Source organism: Anolis sagrei, chromosome 7, assembly GCF_037176765.1.
Source record: "Anolis sagrei isolate rAnoSag1 chromosome 7, rAnoSag1.mat, whole genome shotgun sequence".
NCBI lineage: Eukaryota > Metazoa > Chordata > Lepidosauria > Squamata > Dactyloidae > Anolis > Anolis sagrei.
The window spans coordinates 28,154,817-28,176,727 of record NC_090027.1 but is presented as its reverse complement, the minus strand read 5'-3'; the positions used below and the strand labels follow the sequence as shown (position 1 = coordinate 28,176,727).

General features: G+C 41.9%; 1 protein-coding gene across 3 annotated transcripts in view; it reads right to left on the bottom strand.

Moving 5' to 3' along the window:
- The window catches only part of FLI1 (Fli-1 proto-oncogene, ETS transcription factor), a 140,671-nt gene that overhangs the window by 17,041 nt on the left and 101,719 nt on the right, over positions 1-21,911 (bottom strand). For all 3 annotated transcript variants that reach the window (XM_060787065.2, XM_060787066.2, XM_060787067.2), the window contains 3 exons: positions 19,914-20,071; positions 13,579-13,782; positions 5,995-6,063 (listed from right to left, as the gene is read on the bottom strand). In XM_060787065.2, coding sequence (XP_060643048.2) covers positions 5,995-6,063; positions 13,579-13,782; positions 19,914-20,071 — 431 coding nt within the window. The remainder of the gene's footprint in view (positions 1-5,994; positions 6,064-13,578; positions 13,783-19,913; positions 20,072-21,911) is intronic.

Genomic DNA, 21,911 nt, shown 5'->3' with positions numbered 1-21,911 from the left:
TTAAATGATCAAGGGTCTGGAGAACAAGCCCTATGAGGAGTGGCTTAAGGAGCTGGGCATGTTTAGCCTGAAGAAGAGAAGGCTGAGAGAAGATATGATAGCCATGTATAAATATGTGAGAGGAAGCCACAGGGAGGAGGGAGCAAGCTTGTTTTCTGCTTCCCTGGAGACTAGGACGCGGAACAATGGCTTCAAACTACAAGGGAGGAGATTCCATCTGAACAGAAGGAAGAACTTCCTGACTGTGAGAGCCGTTCAGCAGTGGAACTCTCTGCCCCGGAGTGTGGTGGAGGCTCCTTCTTTGGAAGCTTTTAAACAGAGGCTGGATGGCCACCTGTCAGGGGTGCTTTGAATGCAATATTCCTGCTTCTTGGCAGGGGGTTGGACTGGATGGCCCATGAGGTCTCTTCCAACTCTTTGATTCTGTGATTCTATGTGTTTTTCTTAGAGTGCATTTACATAATAGAAATAATGTAGTTGAACACTACGTCAATGCTACATAACTAGTTTAATGCAGTAGAAAAAACAAAGACCTTGAAAATGACAACTATCATGATTCCATAACATTGAGCCATGGCAGTGCAAGTGGTGTCAAACAGCATTAATGCTGCGGTGTTGAGACATCCAAAAATACTTAACAGGAACCACTTTTGCTGAAGAACTACAAAACTTTTGCATGATAAGAGCTGCAATAAAAAAAGTGCAAGCAAGTCAATTTCACAGCTTGCACTCTTCCTCCCTTTCTCTCCCTCTGCTTTCCTTCCTGTATGTAAGCCATAGCACCTGTCCAAGTCCAGAGATGAGCACTTGGGTGAGACTTGCAGGCCTACATTTGCTCTTTGTTGACAGAGTCTCTGCGCACATGTGTTTGCTTTGTTCGATCCATCGTTTGAATTATTATTATTTTTTCAAGAAATAAGCATTCAGTTGCAGACAGGCAGGAGCATGATGGGCTTTGTTGCTACCTTACGAGAGTGTTTTCTCTGGAGGCAGCCATGGAGAGAGCGCAAGGCAGCTCAAGTGGGTGTCTGCTCGGCACACAAAGGCAGCACCTGCAAAAAGTGGCTTTAATCCTCTGAACATTGGCTGTGTGTGTAAATGTGTGTGTGTGTGCATTTCTTCTAGGGCAGATGGCTGAGGTTAAAGGCACAGCAGCAGAGCATCCTCCTCCAAGGCAAAAACTACGTATTACAGGAAACACAACGAGGATATCTCAAACAATGTCATGCCATGCTTTCTCCCTCCTGACTTCTCAAGGTGCAGCTTTGCTTTCTTGAGAAGTCACCTCATCATTGGGGATGCAGTTGTTTGCTGCAATGAGTCATTTTAACAATTTTGTTCCTACTGAGAGGACATTTGAAAACGGCACAATTTTTTAAGAATTTCTTTTCAGCTTGAGACCTATCCAAAATTCACCCTTTCTTTTACAACTGCAACTGTACGTGCCCAATAAAGCGGCAGTGCTACCAGGAGGTTTCTCCACTCCAGGTGCAACCAATATATTCCCCTAGCTCTGCAAGTCTTCCAAGCAAAGGCGATGTCACAACTACTCTATGGAGCACCCATTTGGTTAACCCCTGATAACAGTGCCATCAGATCTTTCCACTTGAAATTCCTCCACAAATTATTTGGTGTCCCAAACTGTGTCCCGTATGCAGTTCTATATCTAGAATCTGGTCAATATTCTATAGAGGCCACGATCTGGTTAAACATCATTAAATTTTGGTTATCTATCCACTACCAAAGGCTCAGCAACTATCTGACCCAATTCACCTTGAGGGAACTCCACCACTCAAAATGGTGCTCAACAGTTCTAGCAAAGATCGGGGAATTGGGCTATGATAGCGATTTCCTGAACTTGCTAACTTTCACCGAGATCTTTACCCTTATTAAAAGGAGGCTGCTAGAAAGGGACTATAACCAATTGTTGAGCTTGGCCAATAAATCCTGTTCACCTATTAACATGGCAATTCCATTCATACTGGGAAACCCAGCCTTTTATATTGCAGAGCTCACTAACTCCTCTTACAGAAGAGCCTACATGCTGGCTAGATTTAACATCATGCCATCTCTGCTCCATACAGGAAGACTCAATGGTCAAGATTTTAGCTGCTGCCTTTCAGTGGCAAGATTCCTGAATGAAGTCTGTAAACTGAATGTGTAGCAAATGTGAAGTTCCTTGTTCTATTATTTGCACTGTATTTTATACCTCTTTGCTATGTATATGTCAATAAAGGCTTATTGTATTGTATTGTATTGTATTGTAACTGCAACTGTGATTGATTAGTTTTTACAAACGTAGACAGACAGAGAGAGAGAGAGAGAGAGAGAGAGAGAGATGGAGAGGGAGGGAGGCTTCAATATGGTGCCCCCCTCCCACCCCCATTTTCTTAAACTAAACCCTTCAGCTCTCAGCATAGACTTGAGGTTAGCAAATGTTAAACTGAAACAGACCCTGCCTGCTTTTGCTGTCTGTGCAGAGGGTTAGGCCCATAAAGCCAGGGTGAAGCTGGGATTTAGATTAAGTGATTGCTAGGGGAAATGGAGTTAGCTGCTGCAGGATGTGGGAATCAGGCAGTAGGATGAGACACAGCTTTTTTGCTGAATTGCTATAATATAAAAATGCCTGCCTCATGCTGAAACAGATGGCACAAAGGCATGAGTTAGCTAAAGTCCAGAACCCCACTGCTGGAGCAAAGCAGGTGATGGTGGAGTGCTATGGATGGAAAGTCATACAAGGAATGTTTCACTTGTTGAAATCTGTTCCTTCCTTACAGCAAATCAAAGCCAAAGAGTAGTTACAGATGTAATCCAGATCTACTATCTGGTGTTCCTATATATGCTACACCATAATTCTCATCACATCCCAGTGGCTTAGCTAACTGGAGGGAGGGAGTCTGCAAGAAGATGATCCCCAACCTGTGGGAAAATGGAGTCTTAGGGCCCTTCCAAACAGAAGATGCAAGAAGATGATACCCAACCTGTGGGAAAATGAAGTCTTAGGCCCCTTCCAAACAAAAGATGCAAGAAGATGATCCGCAACCTGTGGGAAAATGGAGTCTTAGGTCCCTTCCAAACAGAAGATGCAAGAAGATGATACCCAACCTGTGGGAAAATGAAGTCTTAGGCCCCTTCCAAACAAAAGATGCAAGAAGATGATCCCCAACCTGTGGGAAAATGGAGTCTTAGGACCCTTCCAAACAGAGGATGCAAGAAGATGATCCCCAATCTGTGGGAAAATGAAGTCTTAGGACCCTTCCAAACACAGGATGTAAGAAGATGATCCCCAACCTGTGGGAAAATGAAGTCTTAGGGCCCTTCCAAATAGAAGATGCAAGAAGATGATCCCCAACCTGTGGGAAAATGAAGTCTTAGGTCCCTTCCAAACAGAAGATGCAAGAAGATGATCCCCAACCTGTGGGAAAATGAAGTCTTAGGGCCCTTCCAAATAGAAGATGCAAGAAGATGATCCCCAACCTGTGGGAAAATGAAGTCTTAGGTCCCTTCCAAACAGAAGATGCAAGAAGATGATCCCCAACCTGTGGGAAAATGAAGTCTTAGGGCCCTTCCGAATAGAAGATGCAAGAAGATGATCCCCAACCTGTGGGAAAATGAAGTCTTAGGGCCCTTCCAAACAGAAGATGCAAGAAGATGATCCCCAACCTGTGGGAAAATGGAGTCTTAGGGCCCTTCCAAACAGAGGATGCAAGAAGATGATCCCCAACCTGTGGGAAAATGGAGTCTTAGGGCCCTTCCAAACAGAAGATGCAAGAAGATGATCCCCAACCTGTGGGAAAATGGAGTCTTAGGTCCCTTCCAAACAGAAGATGCAAGAAGATGATCCCCAACCTGTGGGAAAATGGAGTCTTAGGTCCCTTCCAAACAGAAGATGCAAGAAGATGATCCCCAACCTGTGGGAAAATGGAGTCTTAGGGCCCTTCCAAACAGAGGATGCAAGAAAATGATCCCCAACCTGTGGGAAAATTACGTCTTAGGGCCCTTCCACACAGTTGATTAAAATCCCACATTATCTGCTTTGAACTGGAATATATGGCAGTATGGACTCAATTAACCCAGTTCAAAGCACTGTGGGATTTTCTGCCTTGATATTCTGGATTATATGGATGTGTGGAAGAGCCCTTGGAAGGAGTGCCACATTTGCTGATTCCTCCCCTCAATTTTCTTGGGAATGATCTAGAACGGGGGTCCTCAAACTTTTTAAAAAGAAGGCCAGGTCACAGACCCTCAAACTGTTGGAGGGCTAGATTATAATAAAAAACATAAATGAATTCCTATGCACACTGCACATATCTTATTTGTAGTGCAAAAACACTTTAAAACAATATAATAATTAAAATGAAGAACAATTTTAACAAATATAAGCTTATTAGTATTTCAGTGGGAAGTGTGGGCTTTTGGCTGATGAGATAGGATTGTTGTTGTTGTTGTTGTTGTTGTTGTTGTTGTGTGCTTTCAAGTCATTTCAGCCAGGTTGACCCTGAGTGAGGGCCGGGTAAATGACTTTGGAGGGCCGTATCCGCCCCTTGGGCCGTAGTTTGAGGACCTTTGATCTAGGAATTCTTCATTATGACTTCTGGGATCAGCAGTACCTTCTACACAAAGTATCAAAAGATGCAAGAAATCTAGCACTCAAATCCAAAGCCTCTAATGACCTCACCCAGTGGCTTCATATATGAATTAAAGAGCAGTAGGGTGAGATGGTACTGCTTGCTTCAGCTTCATCACACAGTGAAACCACTACAGAGGAAAGGAGGGAGAGCAATGAAAAGGAAATGACATAATTTTGGTGGCAGTATATCCAGTAGGGACTAGTATCTGACCAGTCAATGGGATGACGCATCTGTTCCAAGTTTAGTCTGAGCTTGGAAAGAACTCTCCAAGGAGGCTATTTCCAGGTAAGGCTCAGCACCTTGGACAGCTCCTTTGGAATCAAGAGTGGATTCACAGCCCTACCAAGATGGGAGCCACAAGGATGTTTTCATTAATATGCTTATATCCCACCTCACTCTAAATATTAAAGTGGCAGCGGATAACCTTGGGAAAGCAAGACTTTCTTAGCCTCAGGGAAAAACAAAACAAAGGACAACCCATATGAACAAATGTTGCCCAGAAAACCCCATGACTGGAAATGACTTGAAGGCACATAACAACATCCTAAAGTTTAAAATGAAAACACTGTTTTTATTGGGGGGGGGGGGGAGAGGGGGGAGGAGGAGGGGGGAAAGGAGGGGAAAAATACGGGAGAGGGGGGTCAGTTTCTTCCGTTCCTCTTAACAATGGGTTTTAGCTTCCCTTTGTATTTATCATTCTTCTTCTTTTGGGTCTTTTACTTTCTAGACGTGGTCTAGAATGAATTTTTGTATTATTATTTCTTTTCACCTTTCCCCACGATCTTTCCCCAATCCCCCCTATCTCTTCTTTTATGTAAAGGATAAAAATTTTCAATAAAAACTATTTTTAAAAAATGAAAGTCATACAAGGAATGTTTCACTTAAAATAAGATGATTTTTCAATTATTCACTATAACAAATAATGCAATAAGCTTATAAATGAATTAAAGCTCAATTTAAAGATAAAGTGCCATTAGAAAGAATCTCTTACAAAGAGCACTATAGAAGCAAAATGAGGAGGGACACGGGTCACTTGATCACTCTCCTGTACCCTGATGAAACCTTTTTTTGTATTGCTTTGTAAGCATTAAAATATTAGTAGTCCTCTCTAAATTTGAAGCAAAATCTAGAAGTAAGCATGTGGAGATCCATATATACTCTTTTGGTCCTACACTTCCTAACCTCTCAAACTATCAGCCATTTATGAGGACTTTTGGGGAGCAGTAGAAGTACAAGCTTAATTTGATACTCCCTCTCCACTCCAACTGAGCTCCAGACCTGTTTTTATTTGGTAGTTTCACATTAAAGATATTAGATAAACAATTAATAAGATACATTTCACAATGAAGAGAAATTGTCTCACCTTCTTTGGCACTGATTCGAGAGGATGGCTCCGTATGGGTTGTTGTATTGTAAGAAAGCAATGAGCTACCTGGGAGGAAAAAGAAGAAGAGATTTATTGCAATACAAGCAAAACACAAATCAACAAAACCATAAGAATAGTAACTGAAAAACTCAATTCCAACACAAAGAAAAACTGCTTTTTTGTCAGGAAATAATACAGGACTGAATGAATGTGCTCATATGTGAGAAATACCTCTAGATTTACTGTGTAAGAGAAATTTCCAAAGTTCTTCTGGTCATTCCTGCATTTGTAGTGCCAAAGAATACACACAATTTCAAGACTGCTCTAAGGCATTTTTCTGCCTTACATGAAAAAATACTTCTTTTCATTCCATGTATAGAAACCAGATCGAGTGATTCTGGAATTCCTCTCAAATACCTATGTGCTCATCCTGTATCTCTGTAAATGAAAGGATCATAGTAGAAGGCATCATAGTTTTGTTTTGTTTTCCATTCTAACAAATATTGACCATAGAAGTAGATTAGATTGTTAGAGCCACTCTACATACTCCAAATATTTATATCACAATAATTCTCGAGGGGATGTACACTTCAGAACACGGTAAGCAGAGCACATATTTCAGTACTCCAGCATGAAAAAAGAAATCTCTCAGCTGTGGAAAGCCAATATATCAGGAAGAGTTTCTATTAGCAAGAGTTTTTCTCTGATGCTCTGGTTTTCTTTGAATATAGTGTGCAAACTTGGAAAAAACATAATTTTAAATGACAATTTCCAGGATTCCTAGAATTGTGGAAATTGCAATCCAAAAGAAGGAAGTTTCTCAAGCTCTTGACAGATTTCTGCTTTGTTTAGAGTGAAGAAGCACTAAAATAATTTAAATGCCTCAGTTTGGCACGGACATTCAAATATCCCAGTTTCTATCTTTTCTTCCAACTTCCTCCTTGTCCTCAGCTTACTTCCAACAGCTCTTAACTGAGATCAGATTGCAAAATTAAATTAAATCAAGAGAAAGAAGAGAGGAGGACATGGAACCTAAATCTTCCCAGTAAGCTCAGGGAATAGCAAACTGCTGCACTCTCTCCTAGCTTGTTCGTCCTTTTCACTCATAACGTTTGCCATCTTGACCATTCTCTGATGTTACTTGACCACAGCTGTCCTGGATTTCATCTGTGAAATGTTGGGCAGTTTTTGTTTTTGTCATGTCAGGAGCGACTTGAGAAACTGCAAGTCGCTTCTGGTGTGAGAGAATTGGCCATCTGCAAGGACATTGCCCAGGGGATGCCTGGATGATTTGATGTTTTTATCATCCTTGTGGGAAGCTTCTCTCATGTCCCCGCAAGAGGAGCTGGAGCTGATAGAAGGAGCTCATCCACCTCTCCTCGGATTCAAACCTGCGACCTGTCGGTCTTCAGTCCTGCCAGCACAAAGGTTTAACCCATTGCGCCACTGGTTTAAATGTTGGCAGTGAAATACAGAGATTTCTGTGCCCATGTTTGATAATTAGGCAGTCACATGAGATTTGCATCATTGGGTCTTTCTAACTGTCTAGATGACCTCTCATTGCATTGCATCAAACAGTCCTAACCAAATCTTTCACATCTTGAAATTATAATAGATGCATTATGACAGGAATCTTTGCAGGTTGCACACAATTTATCTCAACCTTATCCATTAGTAGGGTAAAAATAACATCAGAAAGGGAAAACACCATAGAGCTACAGCTGATAGGGCCCACTTCTCAAACTGGCCTTCGAAATGAATGGGCACCAGTTCGGAATAATGTGTGCATATATCCTTGGTGTCTGGCCTGCTTTGTTTTTGTTCCTCTCAAATGTCGGGTGAGGAAATACTTTATGTCTGACACATTTTTCTGGCATACTGGCAATGGATCCTGATTTCAAAGCTCAGCATGAGGAACACCAGCCAGGCAGGGAAGTGCCAGGGGACGAGGTTTCCACTGGTTAAACAGACTGCCTATGCAGCTCAGTTGCTGACTGGTGCCGTGAACTGTCCTGGGAAAGAGAGGAAAAGAGGCAGGAAAAAAGAGGAGAGGCAAAAATGTCATTTGATTGAACTGGGGAGATGAAGGAGAGGGCCACTTTTTGCCGAAAAAACACAGGCCCAGCCTCCAAGAGGGTAAGAGCTGCCTAGGTTTATTGCTCCAAGTCCTCACCTTTGCCCGGCAGTCTGAGGTTTCTGGTGGGAACACCAGAAAAAGAAGCAAAATGTGTTTTCTATTAAGAAAGCTTAAATGAAAAAGGGAGGGGAAGCGAGGAGACATATGGTGTGTGTGTGTGTGTGTGGGGGGGGGGGGGGTAGTGCAGAGAACAGAGATGGCAAAAGTTAATGGCATGGAGAAAAACAGGAAAAAAAATAGGAGGTAGAAGGAGCAATGTTGAGATGCAAGCCTGTTTGCGGCTAAATGACTTCCCAATTGAGATGCAAGTGTCCACCCTCTTGAACTAACTGTCCTGGGAAAGGGAGGAAAAGAGGCAGGAAAGAAGAGGAGAGGCAAAAATGTCATTTGATTGAACTAACTGAAGTCCACATATGTGGGGTTCACCAGGAAACCATGAATATTCTGACCACTATGTGCTATGTCTTGGCATATTATGAGTGGGGAAAGGTGAAAGTTTAGCCCAACACTAGAGAACCTAAAAGGATCTAAAAGAAAAAGTTCGGCCCAACCCCAGAGAACCTTAAAGAACCTGAAAGGACCTAAAAGAAAATGTTTAGCCCATCCTCAGAGAACTTAAAAGAAGAAGAAGCAACTCCTTGGAGCCCCAGGTGGCACAATTGGTTAAACCCTTGTGTCAGCGGGACTGAAGACAGACAGGTTGGAGGTTCGAATCCGGGGAGAGTGTGGATGAGCTCCCTCTGTCAGTTCCGTCTCCCCAAGTGGGGACATGAGAGAAGCCCCCCACAAGGATGGTAAAACATCAAAACATCAGGGCATCCCCTGGGCAATGTCCTTGCAGACGGCCAATTCTCTCACAGCAGAAGTGACTTGCGGTTTCTCAAGTCGCTCCTGACATGGAAAAAAAAAACACAACTCCTTGGTGTTCCCCTTCAGAGGAGCATGAGAAAGTACTGTCTAAGGGGGTGTCAATGCTTCTTTTAGGTTTTCATAGGATGGAGAAAGCTCTTACCTTTCACCACTCAACTAAGAGAAGAGGAAAGTTCTTTTCTTTTGCAATTCTGTATCTTAACTTTTATTTAAAAAGGAACTATCCAATTCTCTGAACAGAGTGTCGAGAGGTATCTTTGGATGTCTGCATGGGAAAACAGTGGCAGAGACAGCAACTAGGGTTTGTCCGCTAAGGCAGTGGTAGTTCCTTACACTTTAAATGATCTTCTGGCCACCACAATTCAAGAGAGATATTGACAAGCTGGAATGTGTCCAGAGGAGGGCGACTAAAATGATCAAGGGTCTAGAGAACAAGCCCTATGAGGAGCGGCTTAAGGAGCTGGGCATGTTTAGCCTGAAGAAGAGAAGGCTGAGAGGAGATATGATAGCCATGTATACATATGTGAGAGGAAGCCACAGGGAGGAGGGAGCAAGCTTGTTTTCTGCTTCCCTGGAGACTAGGACACGGAACAATGGCTCCAAACTACAAGAAAGGAGATTCCATCTGAACATTAGGAAGAACTTACTGACTGTGAGAGCCGTTCAGCAGTGGAACTCTCTGCCCCGGAGTGTGGTGGAGGCTCCTTCTTTGGAAGCTTTTAAACAGAGGCTGGATGGCCATCTGTCAGGGGTGATTTGAATGCAATATTCCTGTTTCTTGGCAGAATGGGGTTGGACTGGATGGCCCATGAGTTCTCTTCCAACTCTTTGATTCTATGATTCCATTTTTCAAAATTCATGTTTTTGGCTCCAAAACCTGCCTCGACTTATACATGAGGTCAAACCAATGCATAATATATATGGTATGCCTCATCCATACATCAGCGTTTTAAAAGGTACACTCAAAAGCAACAACAAGCATCAAGTGTACACCCCAAACTGCAATGCATAAATCAGTCATTAGAAGCTTCTGAACGGTGCCTCTGAAATTAGCAGCACTTAAAACTGCAAAGCAGCCACTAGACTTCTTTGGATGGTGCATCCAAAATAAGCAGCACTTGAAATAGAGGGACTGTTCTCTGAAAAGTAGGCTACATGGCTATCCCAAAACTATAGCTGCAGCTTTTCAGCATTTTATTTTTAACATCAAACTATTGCTGGCCATGCCCAACCACTGTGAAGTAGTTCTTGCCATAACCCAGTGGCAAAGTGCCAGTACAAACACACCCATGCTATCCAACACACAGCTTGTGCTCTCACAACTGGCATAAGGAATCTCTGTAGGGTTGCTGTCAGTCATTGCAACATATAAACACACCCTTATTGGCTTCCCAGTCTTGGGGAGAGAGCCAAAATTACAAGGGTCTCTGAAGGCAAACAAAGGAAGCGTTTGATCCCCGTGTCTGAAATCCGGCCATGATTCTTGGTCCTTGCCTCAAAAAGTGCTACTCACTTGTAGCCAGTAGATCACTATGTCCCTATCAGGCTCTGTAATGGGGGAATGGGAAGCCATCCAGCAGAATGCTTTTTTGTACTTCAGAAACTCAGCACTAAACAGTCCCTGGAAATTAAGTCTGGAAAAACAATAAATTCCCTTCAAAAAGGCGTTGCGCCACAAGGGAGTTACCCAGAAATCTAGAAACCAGACTGTCATTAGGCCTACGTAAGAGCCCCTGCTTGGAAAAGACCCATCTCCAGTAGCCTGTTTGGCCCATGAGTCTACTTTAATGAGGACAAAACTTTTATATATTTGTCAAAGCCTCCCAAATTATAGCCAAGGATGCCAGAAGGGAGAGGGCGATGGACAAGCAACTGGTGTTTTCACCCTATGGGCCACTGGTGCAAAGCGTGGGGAGGAGATTCAGAACTTGTTTGGAAGTCATCCCATTGTGACAAGACCAGAAAATACCAGAGTGGCAATGTGAATGCCACCATCCTGGTGCCAAGTCAGATGTGGGAGAAAAAAAAAGGACTTGGCAGGAAATATTTAACATTTATGATTTAAAAGATAGTTGACTCAGGCAAAATATACATGGGGCAAGTAAACGGGAAGGATTACAAACAAATATGAGACCAGTTGCCTCATTGCAACTGAAGATAAAACAATGGGAATTGATGTCTTCCTTGCCAGTGGAGAAATGATTTTGCTTTGGATTTTAATTCAGACTTTAGAGAAGTGGTTTCCAACCTGTGGTTCGTGGACCCCCAGTGGTCCGCAAGAACTAAAATATGGTCTGAGACCTCACTGTTACTATATTGTTGCAACGAGAGTGAGTGATCTAGCAAAACCCTATTATAGTGCCGAGGCAACAGGGATGTCGGGAGGGAAGAGGCTGATTACCCATGTAAGCCGCAACAACAAGCCTCCTGACTGCTGCTTTTCCTCTTCCTCCCTCCCTCTGAGCAGAGCCATTCTATGTGGTGCCTGGAAGTGGGGGCACCTTGGCGTCTTCATTTTTAGGCCTGCTCCTGGGGTTATTTGGGGAGCTGATTCAGAGAATTGCATTGGATAGACCACATCAGCTCTAGATTATTAAATATGGTTTTCTGTGGGCAAGAAGATGATGATTACTGGATGGCATATGTTATGTATCAGAAACTAGAGCTGATGTGGTCTATCCAGTGCAATTTTCTGAATCAGCACCCAAAATAACCAGACCAAATCTAAAGCTGACCAAAAGCCGATTCGTAACCCTTTCGGTACGATTCCATCAGCGCTGCCTCCAGAAAATCCTGCAAATCTATTGGGAAGACAGGCGGACAAAGGTCAGCGTGCTGGAAGAAGCAAAGACCACTAGCATTGAAGCAATGGTCCTTCGCCATCAGCTCCACTGGACTGGCCATGTTGTTCGGATGCCCAACCACCGTCTCCCAAAGCAGTTGCTCTACTCCAAACTCAAGAACAAAAAATGAAATGTTGGTGGACAGGAAAAGAGATTTAAAGATGGGCTCAAAGCCAACCTTAAAAACTCTGGCATAGACTCTGAGAACTGGGAAGCCCTGGCCCTTGAGCGCTCCAGCTGGAGGTCAGCTGTTACCAGCATTGCTGCAGAATTTGAAGAGGCATGAATGGAGGGCGAAAGAGAGAAACGTGCCAAGAGGAAGGCGCATCAAGTCAACCCCGACCGAGGCCGCCTTCCACCTGGAAACCAATGCCCTCACTGCAGGAGAAGTTGCAGATCAAGAATAGGGCCACCTACGCACCCACCAGAACACTGATCCTGGAAGACTACCCTACTTGGCCAACGAGGGATCGCCTAAGTAAGTAAGGTACTAATCTTGGAGAGTGGTCCCTGGTCACAGTGGTCCTTGGTAAAAAAAAAAAAAAGGTTGAGAGCCATTGCTTTAGAGCAGTGGTTCTCAACCTCGGATCCCCAGATGTTTTTGGCCTTCAACTCCCAGAAATCCTAACAGCTGGTAAACTGGCTGGGATTTCTGGGAATTGTAGGCCGAAAACATCTGGGGGCCCCAGGTTGAGAACCACTATTTTAGAGGAACCATCCTTGTCTTCAGACTAGATTTGGCTGCTAGAATACCTCCATTAAAGTTTCAACTAAAACCCAGAATGGATTCGCTGACATGGAAAGCATCAGATATCATTATTGAGAATTATTCACAACTTTTCAAGAGAAAAATATGAACAAAAAAAAACTTAACTTATATAGGGATTGGGGTTCTCTCATACCAATGTATTTTGTTCTCTGGATGGTTTTCTTTCCCCTTATTCCCTGCTAAACCAATCTCCTTCCAGTCCTATCTGTATGTACATCTAGTAGGGATGGGAAAATCTATTCTTTTGCATATTTGTGTTCTTTCCTTCATGAATATAGGAAATTTGTGAACTTCAGTAAACGTTTTTGTAATGTCGTAATATACAACTTCTCCATCTACAATGGCAAATTTCAGGAGCTACAGATATTACAGATGTTGTGCATGTATATATATGTGGTAAAGCTGGGAGGCCTTTCAGATAAAAACATTGGCAATTCTAAACTAACACAATTGAACATACATGGTATTCAAACAAAGGTTTTTGAGCATAAAAACTGAGAGCTCAGGGCCTGAATGGATGAATCAGATCTTTCCCATATTAGCATTTATTTTCAAATCTTAAATTCCTTCCATCTTGAACATGTGGAAATTAGAAAAAAGTTAGCATGAACTGAAACAAAATCCTCCCTTAATCCTATATATACACAATACAGCTCAATGTATAATAACATTGATGAAAAGTTTGATGAAAATTCACAATAAAACTATGTGATCCAACACAGCATAAATGCAACAGACACATAAGAATCAACATGAAATGTGAATAAGAAACTAAAGTAATCTCCAGATGCAAGAGTCCAATCTGCATTGTAGAAATTCAATAAAAGAAGATCTGAAATGCAGGACATGCTCAAATGCTTCAAAAACACTCAGCCCTGTGCCTAAAGGATGGCAGACCTAGGACTTCCATCATCCGTTGAATACATGCCGACTGTAGATGGGAAAGCAAAACAAGTACGTACTTTCCCTGAGGTAATTGAGGTGAGATACCAGAACTTCGGTGTTGTAGAGGGAAGTGGTCCGGAGGAAATCGTCCTTGTTCATCTTGCACAGTTCTTTGCCATCCATATTTTGGAAGAGGCTGGTGTCAATCTCCATTAAACCATACTCTTTTATTGCCCACTCCAACCATTGGCGTACATGGTCCTGGGTCCATAATGTGGGATCTATTGGAAGAAAAGGAGATGAAATGACACACTGTGATAATTCAAAGGAAAAGTGAAAGCGTCCAATTTATCTTCTCTGCTTCATAGGACAGTGGTTCTCAACCTTCCTAATGTCCCTTAATACAGTCCCTCGTGTTATGGTGACCCCCAACCATAACATTGTTTTTGTTGCTACTTCATAACAGTCATTTTACTACTGTTATAAATCATAATGTAAATATTAGATATGCAAGATGTATTTTCATTCACTGGACCAAACTGGGCACCAATACCCAATGCACCCACATGTAAATGCTAGTGGGGTTGGGGGAGGATTGATTTTGTAATTTGGGAGTTGTAGTTGCTGGGATTTATAGTTCACATATAACCAAAGAGCATTCTGAACTCCACCAGTGATGGATTTGAACCTAATTTGCCACACAGAACTCCCATGTCCAATGGAAAACTTTTGGAAGGGTTTGGTGGGTATTGACCTTGAGTTTGGGAGTTGTAGTTCACCTATATCCAGAGAGCACTGTGGACTCACGCAATGGTGGATCTGGGCCAAACTTGGCATAAATACTCAATATGCGCAAATGTGAACACTGGTGGAGCCTGGGGAAAATAGACCCTGATTTTTGGGAGTTGTAGTTGCTGGGATTTATAGTTCATTACAATCAAAGAACATTCTGAACTCCACCAACTATAGATTTGGCTCAAACTTCTCACATGGAATCCCCATGACCATCAGAAAATACTGTGTTTTCTGATGGTCTTTAGCAACCCCTCTGACACCCCTTCATGACCCCCTCAGGGGTCCCGACCTCCAGGTTGAGAAACACTGTCATAGGAGAAGAGATAAGTGGGGTGGCCAGGAGAAGCACTGGCTCATCCACACAGTGGCTAAACCATGATTTGATGTTACACTGGCTGGGATATATTTACTGGGATGACCCTGGTTTTGACCTATAAAACTCTATACGGTTCTGGCCCGGCTTACTTGTCTGAACACATCTGCCCCTACGTCCCACCTCGTAATTTAAGATCATCCGAGGAGGCCCTGCTCTCACTCCTGTCAATAGCGCAAATGCATCTGGCGGATATGAGGAGCAGGGCCTTCTCGGCTGTGCTCCTCACCAAAGGAGGTAAGATCTGTTCCCTCGCTCCTGACTTTTAGAAAAAAAATTGAAATTTTGGTTCTGGGACCAGGCCTTCGGACAATAGATCTAAGCAGCTTTTAGTGGTACAAGGACTGGAATGGCGACTCGACTGTTGAGATTGTTTTACGGTTTTAATAACTGTTTTTGATATTTCGTGATGTACTGTGTTAATATGAACCAACTAGGACATTAAGATCATCTGGGGAGGCCCTGCTCTCAGTCCCACCTGCATCACAGGCACGCCTGGCGGGGACGAGAGACAGGGCCTTCTCAGTGGTGGCCCCTCGGCTGTGGAAAGCCCTTCCTACAGATATCAGATCGGCCCCCTCCCTGTTGGCGTTTCGGAGGAAAGTGAAGACCTGGCTGTTCGCACAAGCATTTGATTAAGCAGTGTAATTGAATATAGGAATACGGACTAATGGATGATGAGATTGGATTCTGATTTTACTGATGAAACGCTAATGATTGTTATATTGATGTTTAATCGTTGATGATGCTACTGTTTTTAACTGTCCCATATTCATTTTGTGATGTTTTTGCATTGAATTTTGCTGTTGTTAACCGCTTTGAGTCGCCTGAGGGCTGAGAAAAGCATTATAGAAATGAAGTAAGTAAGTAAGTAAGTAAATAAATAATATGATTTATGTCTAATGTGTGGTTTTATTATTGTAGTTGTACAGCATTGAATTTTGCCATTATCTATGTGTAAAGCACTTTGAGTCTCCCTCGGGGTGAGAAAAGCGGTATAGAAATACTGTAAACAAACAAACAAACAAACAAACAAACAAATACCAGAGCTTTCAAAACTGTATGTTGTGGAAATGTATGTTATCTTGCGTATCATATATTTTTCAAAAATATAAATGAACCGTCTTCATTAGATACATTGTGTCCTAATACATTTTGTTATTACAATTTGTGCATGTGTCTGTATCTCTTATAAGGGGTTGGTTTGACCTCCGACAGAAAATTGGCCCTGCGACCCACCACAGTTGCCTTCCCTTGAAATAGGTTTGCCACATACGTTCTAAAAATCACTACCAAGGAGAAAAAAGTTTTCCATTTCGGTTTTAATTTGCAGCTGGCAGCAACACAGACACCGAGCGGTGCAATGAACCCAGGTTCCCTCCTCTCCCCATCTGTGTTGACTCTGCAGGACGAACCGAAGCAAGAAAAGAGTGAGTGGGCGGGAGTTAGAAGTTTGTTTTTGTCGGTCCAGTCTGGAAATATGACTCAGACATATAAAGCAAACTTGTCTGAGTGAGGAGAGGTCATTTTCATAGAATTTACTACTTTCTGGACCACAGTAATAAACATCCCTCCAATTTTTTTTAATAAGCATCTGTACAAACTTTGGAATGGGCCGAAAGGAGGGCCAAATGGTTTTGACTGCCAGGTTGGGACTGTCTAACTCCCATAGACTTGCAAGAGGGGAATTATAGTCTTACTTTTGAGGAAAGAGAGATCAATAAGGAGGTGGTGAATGAGTTTAGAGAAGTCCAGACTAGAGGATGCCAGTAGAATCATTGTTGTTACTAGAGCCCTAAGATTCACCCGAGGGAGGTGGAAAAGACATGCCCTTCCAATTAAACAACAAAGTGACCTCTATGGACATTATGTGCTTGGGATTTTGCTTTCAGTGCCAGAGGGGAACTAAATCCACAATCCTTTTTATATAAAAGTTCATTCCTAGTTGTGTGTGTCTTCAAATCACGTCTGACCTATGGCACCCTGAGGCAAAATTATCGTATAAGTTTCTAAGCAATGACAATGCTGACAATTGGCTTGAAAATGGATTATGGATAAGTTAAATGGAGTACTCAGTCGTAGAATTCGGCTAGATCATGGCCACCAGACTGGTAATAGCTTAGTAGATTGTAAGTATATTGTTTTAATGTTTTAATGTTTTTAACTATTATAATTATTGGTGGTTTGCATTTTATTATGTGGTATACAATTGTTGCCAATTGGAAGCTGCTCTGAGTCCCCCCCCCCCCGGGGGGGGGGTCGAGAAGGGTGGGGTACAAGTGTTCAAAATAAATAAGTAAAGAGGGACTACCATTATCTTCCATTGAGGGTGAGACCAGAGGTGGCCCTAGGCAATTTTCAACGGTAAGCAAGCAGTATTTTGCCCCTCCCCCCAACCAATCACTGATATATATTTTCTGTTCATCGTGGGAGTTCTGTGTGCCATATTTGGTTCAATTCCATCATTGGTGGAGTTCAGAATGCTCTTTGATTGTAGGTGAACTATACATCCCAGTAACTACAACTCGCATATGTCAAGGTCTATTTTCCCCCAAGAGCGCCCCTGTGCAAAATCAACTATACTGCAAATGTTACTTTGCATAATGGGTTGAGTCGCCCCTGGGTGAGACAGTGTGACTTGCCCAGTGGGTTTCCATGGCCAAACTGGGATTCAAACTATGGTTTTCCAGAGTCCAAGCCGTGTACTTAAACCACAACATCATCCTTTTGGTTATCCCAGGATATTTTCAGTTCACCGAAGAGAGAGCTGGCTCCCCACACCCCAATGTTCCCAGCATAATCAGAGATTCTCTGATGGGAAATATGTCATCTCTTTGCTCTTTTAAGCATAAGTCTCTGCATTAATTACAAGATATTCTGCTTTCAAAAGTTTAGAGCACTTTATACATTTCATATTGCAATTCTTACAATAAGATTGGAATTAGCATTTCTGCCATGACATATTCTACCATTAGGCAGAGTGTGCCATCACACCCAGACCCTATAAAAATAAAACTAAGATGTGCTTCTCTCTTTGTCTGGGCGGACCGCGGGGGTCTTTCTTTAGAAGATTGAGATTCCCAGCAACTGAGGCTACTACAGGCTTTGAACATCAAAACAGAATATTTATTTCTCAAAGTCCTTGCACACTTGGCACAGCTTGTTAAAGTTACAAACAAAACTCTGTGAAACCACAGAGATGTTCTTCCTTTTCTTTTTCCTCTAGTCGCTGAGCTGCCTTCATCCAAATGGTAGAAAAAATCCTGAGATCTTTTTACCCCAACCCTGAGCCACTATTTTTTAGAAAGTGTAGGCCTTCCCTATTCCAGCCCAAGGTTGGTTTGGGAGATGAAGCAAATCGTCTTCAATAACTATTTCTCAATAACTCAATATCTATCTATAACTCAATAGCTCAATTACTCAATTGCTATTCTATCTATCTATATCTATCTATCTATCTCAATTAGCTTCTTTATCTATATAACTCAATCTCAATCTATAGTATCTCAATCTTCCTACCTAGTTCTCAGTCTCAATCTATAGTATCTCAATCATTCTTACAATGGTTTTTTCAGAGTTACCTGCCTGACCAACAGCACATCTGAAGCTTTCTTTCGCTACTGAAGGAGGCAGAGGAGATTCAAAAATGGAAAACTCAACCCAGGAAAAAGGGCCGTCTCTAAACTCAAAGAGATACTTTCTGAACCAATAGCTGCAAAAGGGGCCTGCAGGCTGGCTTTCTAGCCTTTAATGCTGTTAACTTTCAGAGTGCAGCTGAGATTGTAGCAACCCTGGGGAAATGCAAAGGAACACTATCCCATGCAACTAAAAGGTAATGCAAACTATGCTCCTGGAAGACGGAACACAGAGCAAGGCAATTGCCTCAGGTGGTACATGACTGAAGTGGCAATGGCAGCCTACTCATCTGAATGCCGCAGATGTTTCCCTCTGTAACAGAAATTGACCTGGGTCAATTTCTGTTGCAGAGGGAAGAGATTTTTATACCTCAGGTATATTGGAGGATGTAATGGTCTAAAAACTCTGAAGGCATCTTGGAAGCTAAGCTGAATCAACTTGGGCTTGGAGGCCACCAACAAAGGTGCTGTAGACTAATTTCTGGGAAAGGATTTGTAAAACTACATCTGAGCCTTGTCTAAGAAAACCCTAAGAAAATCATGAGGTTGCATTAGCTGACAGGCACACTGAAAAAAACATACACAGAGAAACAAACATTTCTTCAGTCTGTCACCTTGCACTACAACTCACGTTCTGGAGGTATATGGGAGTTGTAGACAAAACCAGCTCTAAGATTTTGGGTTGCTTAGGATTTTTCTAATGCTTTCCAATATTGTATCTTCTCTCCTCCCTTTTCATACAATATTATTGTTTTTAATATATAATGCAAATACAAATATCAAGGATGACTGTATATTTAGCCTTTAACAAGTATCTACAAAAAAGCAAATCTGCTGTGCCTCTGTAAAAACTGTAAAATATTACATTTCACAGAGCTACATATCATTCTATTCCAGCACTTTTATCTGCATCCTGTGGTATTTTTCTCTGACTCTTATCAGAAATGCAAAGCATCATGCACAAAAATAGTCCTAATTGAAGTCATTCTGCACCACTCTTCATTTTCCTCCTGCATTTGCTCAATTTCTACCCAATGGATAATGCTTATAATTGTAATTCATCTCCTTCATTTACCAAAAGTATTCTCTTTGACGTTATGGGAAAGAGAAGGAAAGGGAGGAGAGCTAATTGGGGCAAAGAGCAAGAGCAAAGAAAACAGTAGTACTGGAACTTTTTCAATTGGGAGCATTAACTAAACTCCCCATTAAACTAATAATGACTATAACCTGCCTTTTAGAAGATAAAAGTCCTGATGTGGAACAAGCTTTGCTACAGTTTCTGGACCACATTTATCTCATTCCTTTCAGTGTTTCACAATAAAAAATTGAGACATTAAATGGCCACTTCTCTCTCTCTCTCTCTCCTTTGATATAGCAGACTAATTCTCGCATTCTTATTTCATGAAGGATTTGACATCTGTTTGCTTCCTTTCCCAACTCAAAAATCAATAACTTTTAGTAGCAAAGGCATTTTTTAGAAAATAAAAAAGTTGATTAAAAGTTTGATTTGGTTCCACATCTGGTTTATGAGCAATTTTATTTCATTCGGCTAAAGAATTAGTTTTGTCAGATCTTAAGATCCATGCTCAGGAAACAAGTGGCCTCTTACCTGCTGGAACGATGACCCTTCTCTCATTGGTTGTCATGTTGGGTGGAGGAGGACCATTCTTCTCGTCCATGTAGGTGCCATAGTTCAAGGAGTTAGGTTCTGTCCCAGCAGGAACCAGTTTGTTGCATTTACTAACACTGCAGTCCACTGGGGATTCCCTGAAATTAAGGGATAAACATCAGATAACCAGTTTGCAAAAAACACAGGGATCTTTCCTGTCCACTCTCAAAAGTTGAATTATAATGGTGAGGAATGATGCCTTTCATATGTGACTCACAGTAACCTTGTCCATCTATAGCAGTGGTTCTCAACCCATGGGTCCCCAGATATTTTGGTCTTCAACTCCCAGAAATCCTAACTGCTGGTAAACTGGCTGGGATGTCTGGGAGTTGTAGGCCAAAACACCTGGGGACCCACAAATTGAGAACCACTGATCTATAGACTCAAAGGAAAAAAAATAGATGAATGTTCACTAGTCTCTGTAAGAACAGTCATCTACACAAAGGAGCTGTGCACATCAAGATCACGTCCAGAGCATCATGGTTTTCTACATGATGTTCTTCCATGAACAATCTATCTTATATGGTTTTCCATCCTAAAACCTCTTGACCTTTGATGTTCTCTTGCTCTGAGCATGATCAATAATAAATAGGCATCCTGTGGTTTTCTTCTTCTTTTTTGGAGAACTGGAAATCTTAGGTTTACCCTGATCTTGCTAATATTTCCTGCTTTTGTACAGGTATCATTTCGTTTTCACAAAAGCTGGCATGTGGTGAATTAATTCCTTATTAATTTCATAGGAGTGTGATGATGATGATCATTATATGCTTTGTGTTTTCTAGATGAAGGATGATACAGGCAATCCTCCTAGGCTTATCAGGAAAAAGGGTGGTCTCTAGACCAAAAGGATATTTTTTTAAACCAATAACAGCAAGAGGCTTGCAGGCTAGCTTCCAGCCCCTTTAATGTTTAACTTTCAGGGTGCTGCTGAGACTGTAGCAACCCTGGGGGAAAATGCAAAGGAATGCTATTTTATGCAATTAAGGGGCAATGCAAACCACGCTCCTGCAAGACGGAACAGTGATTTTGTCTGCTGTGGGCTCATCTTGTTGTGTTTCAAAAAAATATTAATAATAAACTTTATTTGTATCCTGCTCCATATCCCCAAGGGACTCGGGGTGGCTCACAACATGAATAAATATAGTACAATACATAAAAATAGAACAAACAAATAATAATACATCAAATCAACATGATGACGAAGAAGATAAACCAGAGCCCAAGTAAACAGCATTAACAATAAAAATTATAAAACATTGGTTAAAACATCATCATTCCTATGAGTTAAAAGGGAAAGTAACCCTCACCCCCCTCCCCCCAAAAAGGAAGTTTGAAGTGACCATCGTTCAAGAAAAAAAGAAAGTAAGAAAGAGAAACAAAAGGTGACAAACTTCTTTGAATGAACCAGCCCCATTCAGTGTGAAGGGAATATGTTGACTATACATTATACTCCCATCTGGAGAAGAAGCCTGAAGGATTTTCCAACTGAGAAACACTGAATAGGTTTGTTAAGGCACAGAGGCAGAATTACTCTACGGCAGTTATCATGGCGGGGAGATAAACATTCCACTAAGATATTACGAAGCAGATGGTAATTTTTTCCTCATGTCTTTTTGGGGAGAAATGCTGCTTTGGAAATGGAAATAAGATGTATAACTTACACATGTTAGAATTTAAGGTTGTACTATTTCGCCTACTGTTTTTCCAGGCACTGAACCAAAGTCAGTCTTCAGAGAGGCAAATTGCTGACATTTTAATGTCCTCATGGCAGTTAGAGAAAGGGTTTGAGCAACTGCAGGTAGGCTGGCTAGCCTTGCAGAGAAGGTATGTGTATGTGTGAGAGAGAGAGGGACACAGAAAGAGACTGAATCCTTCTCACCGGCAGCAGAAATTCTTAGTGTCAGGTGTTAAAAGCACTAAGTATTTGGAGATCAAAAT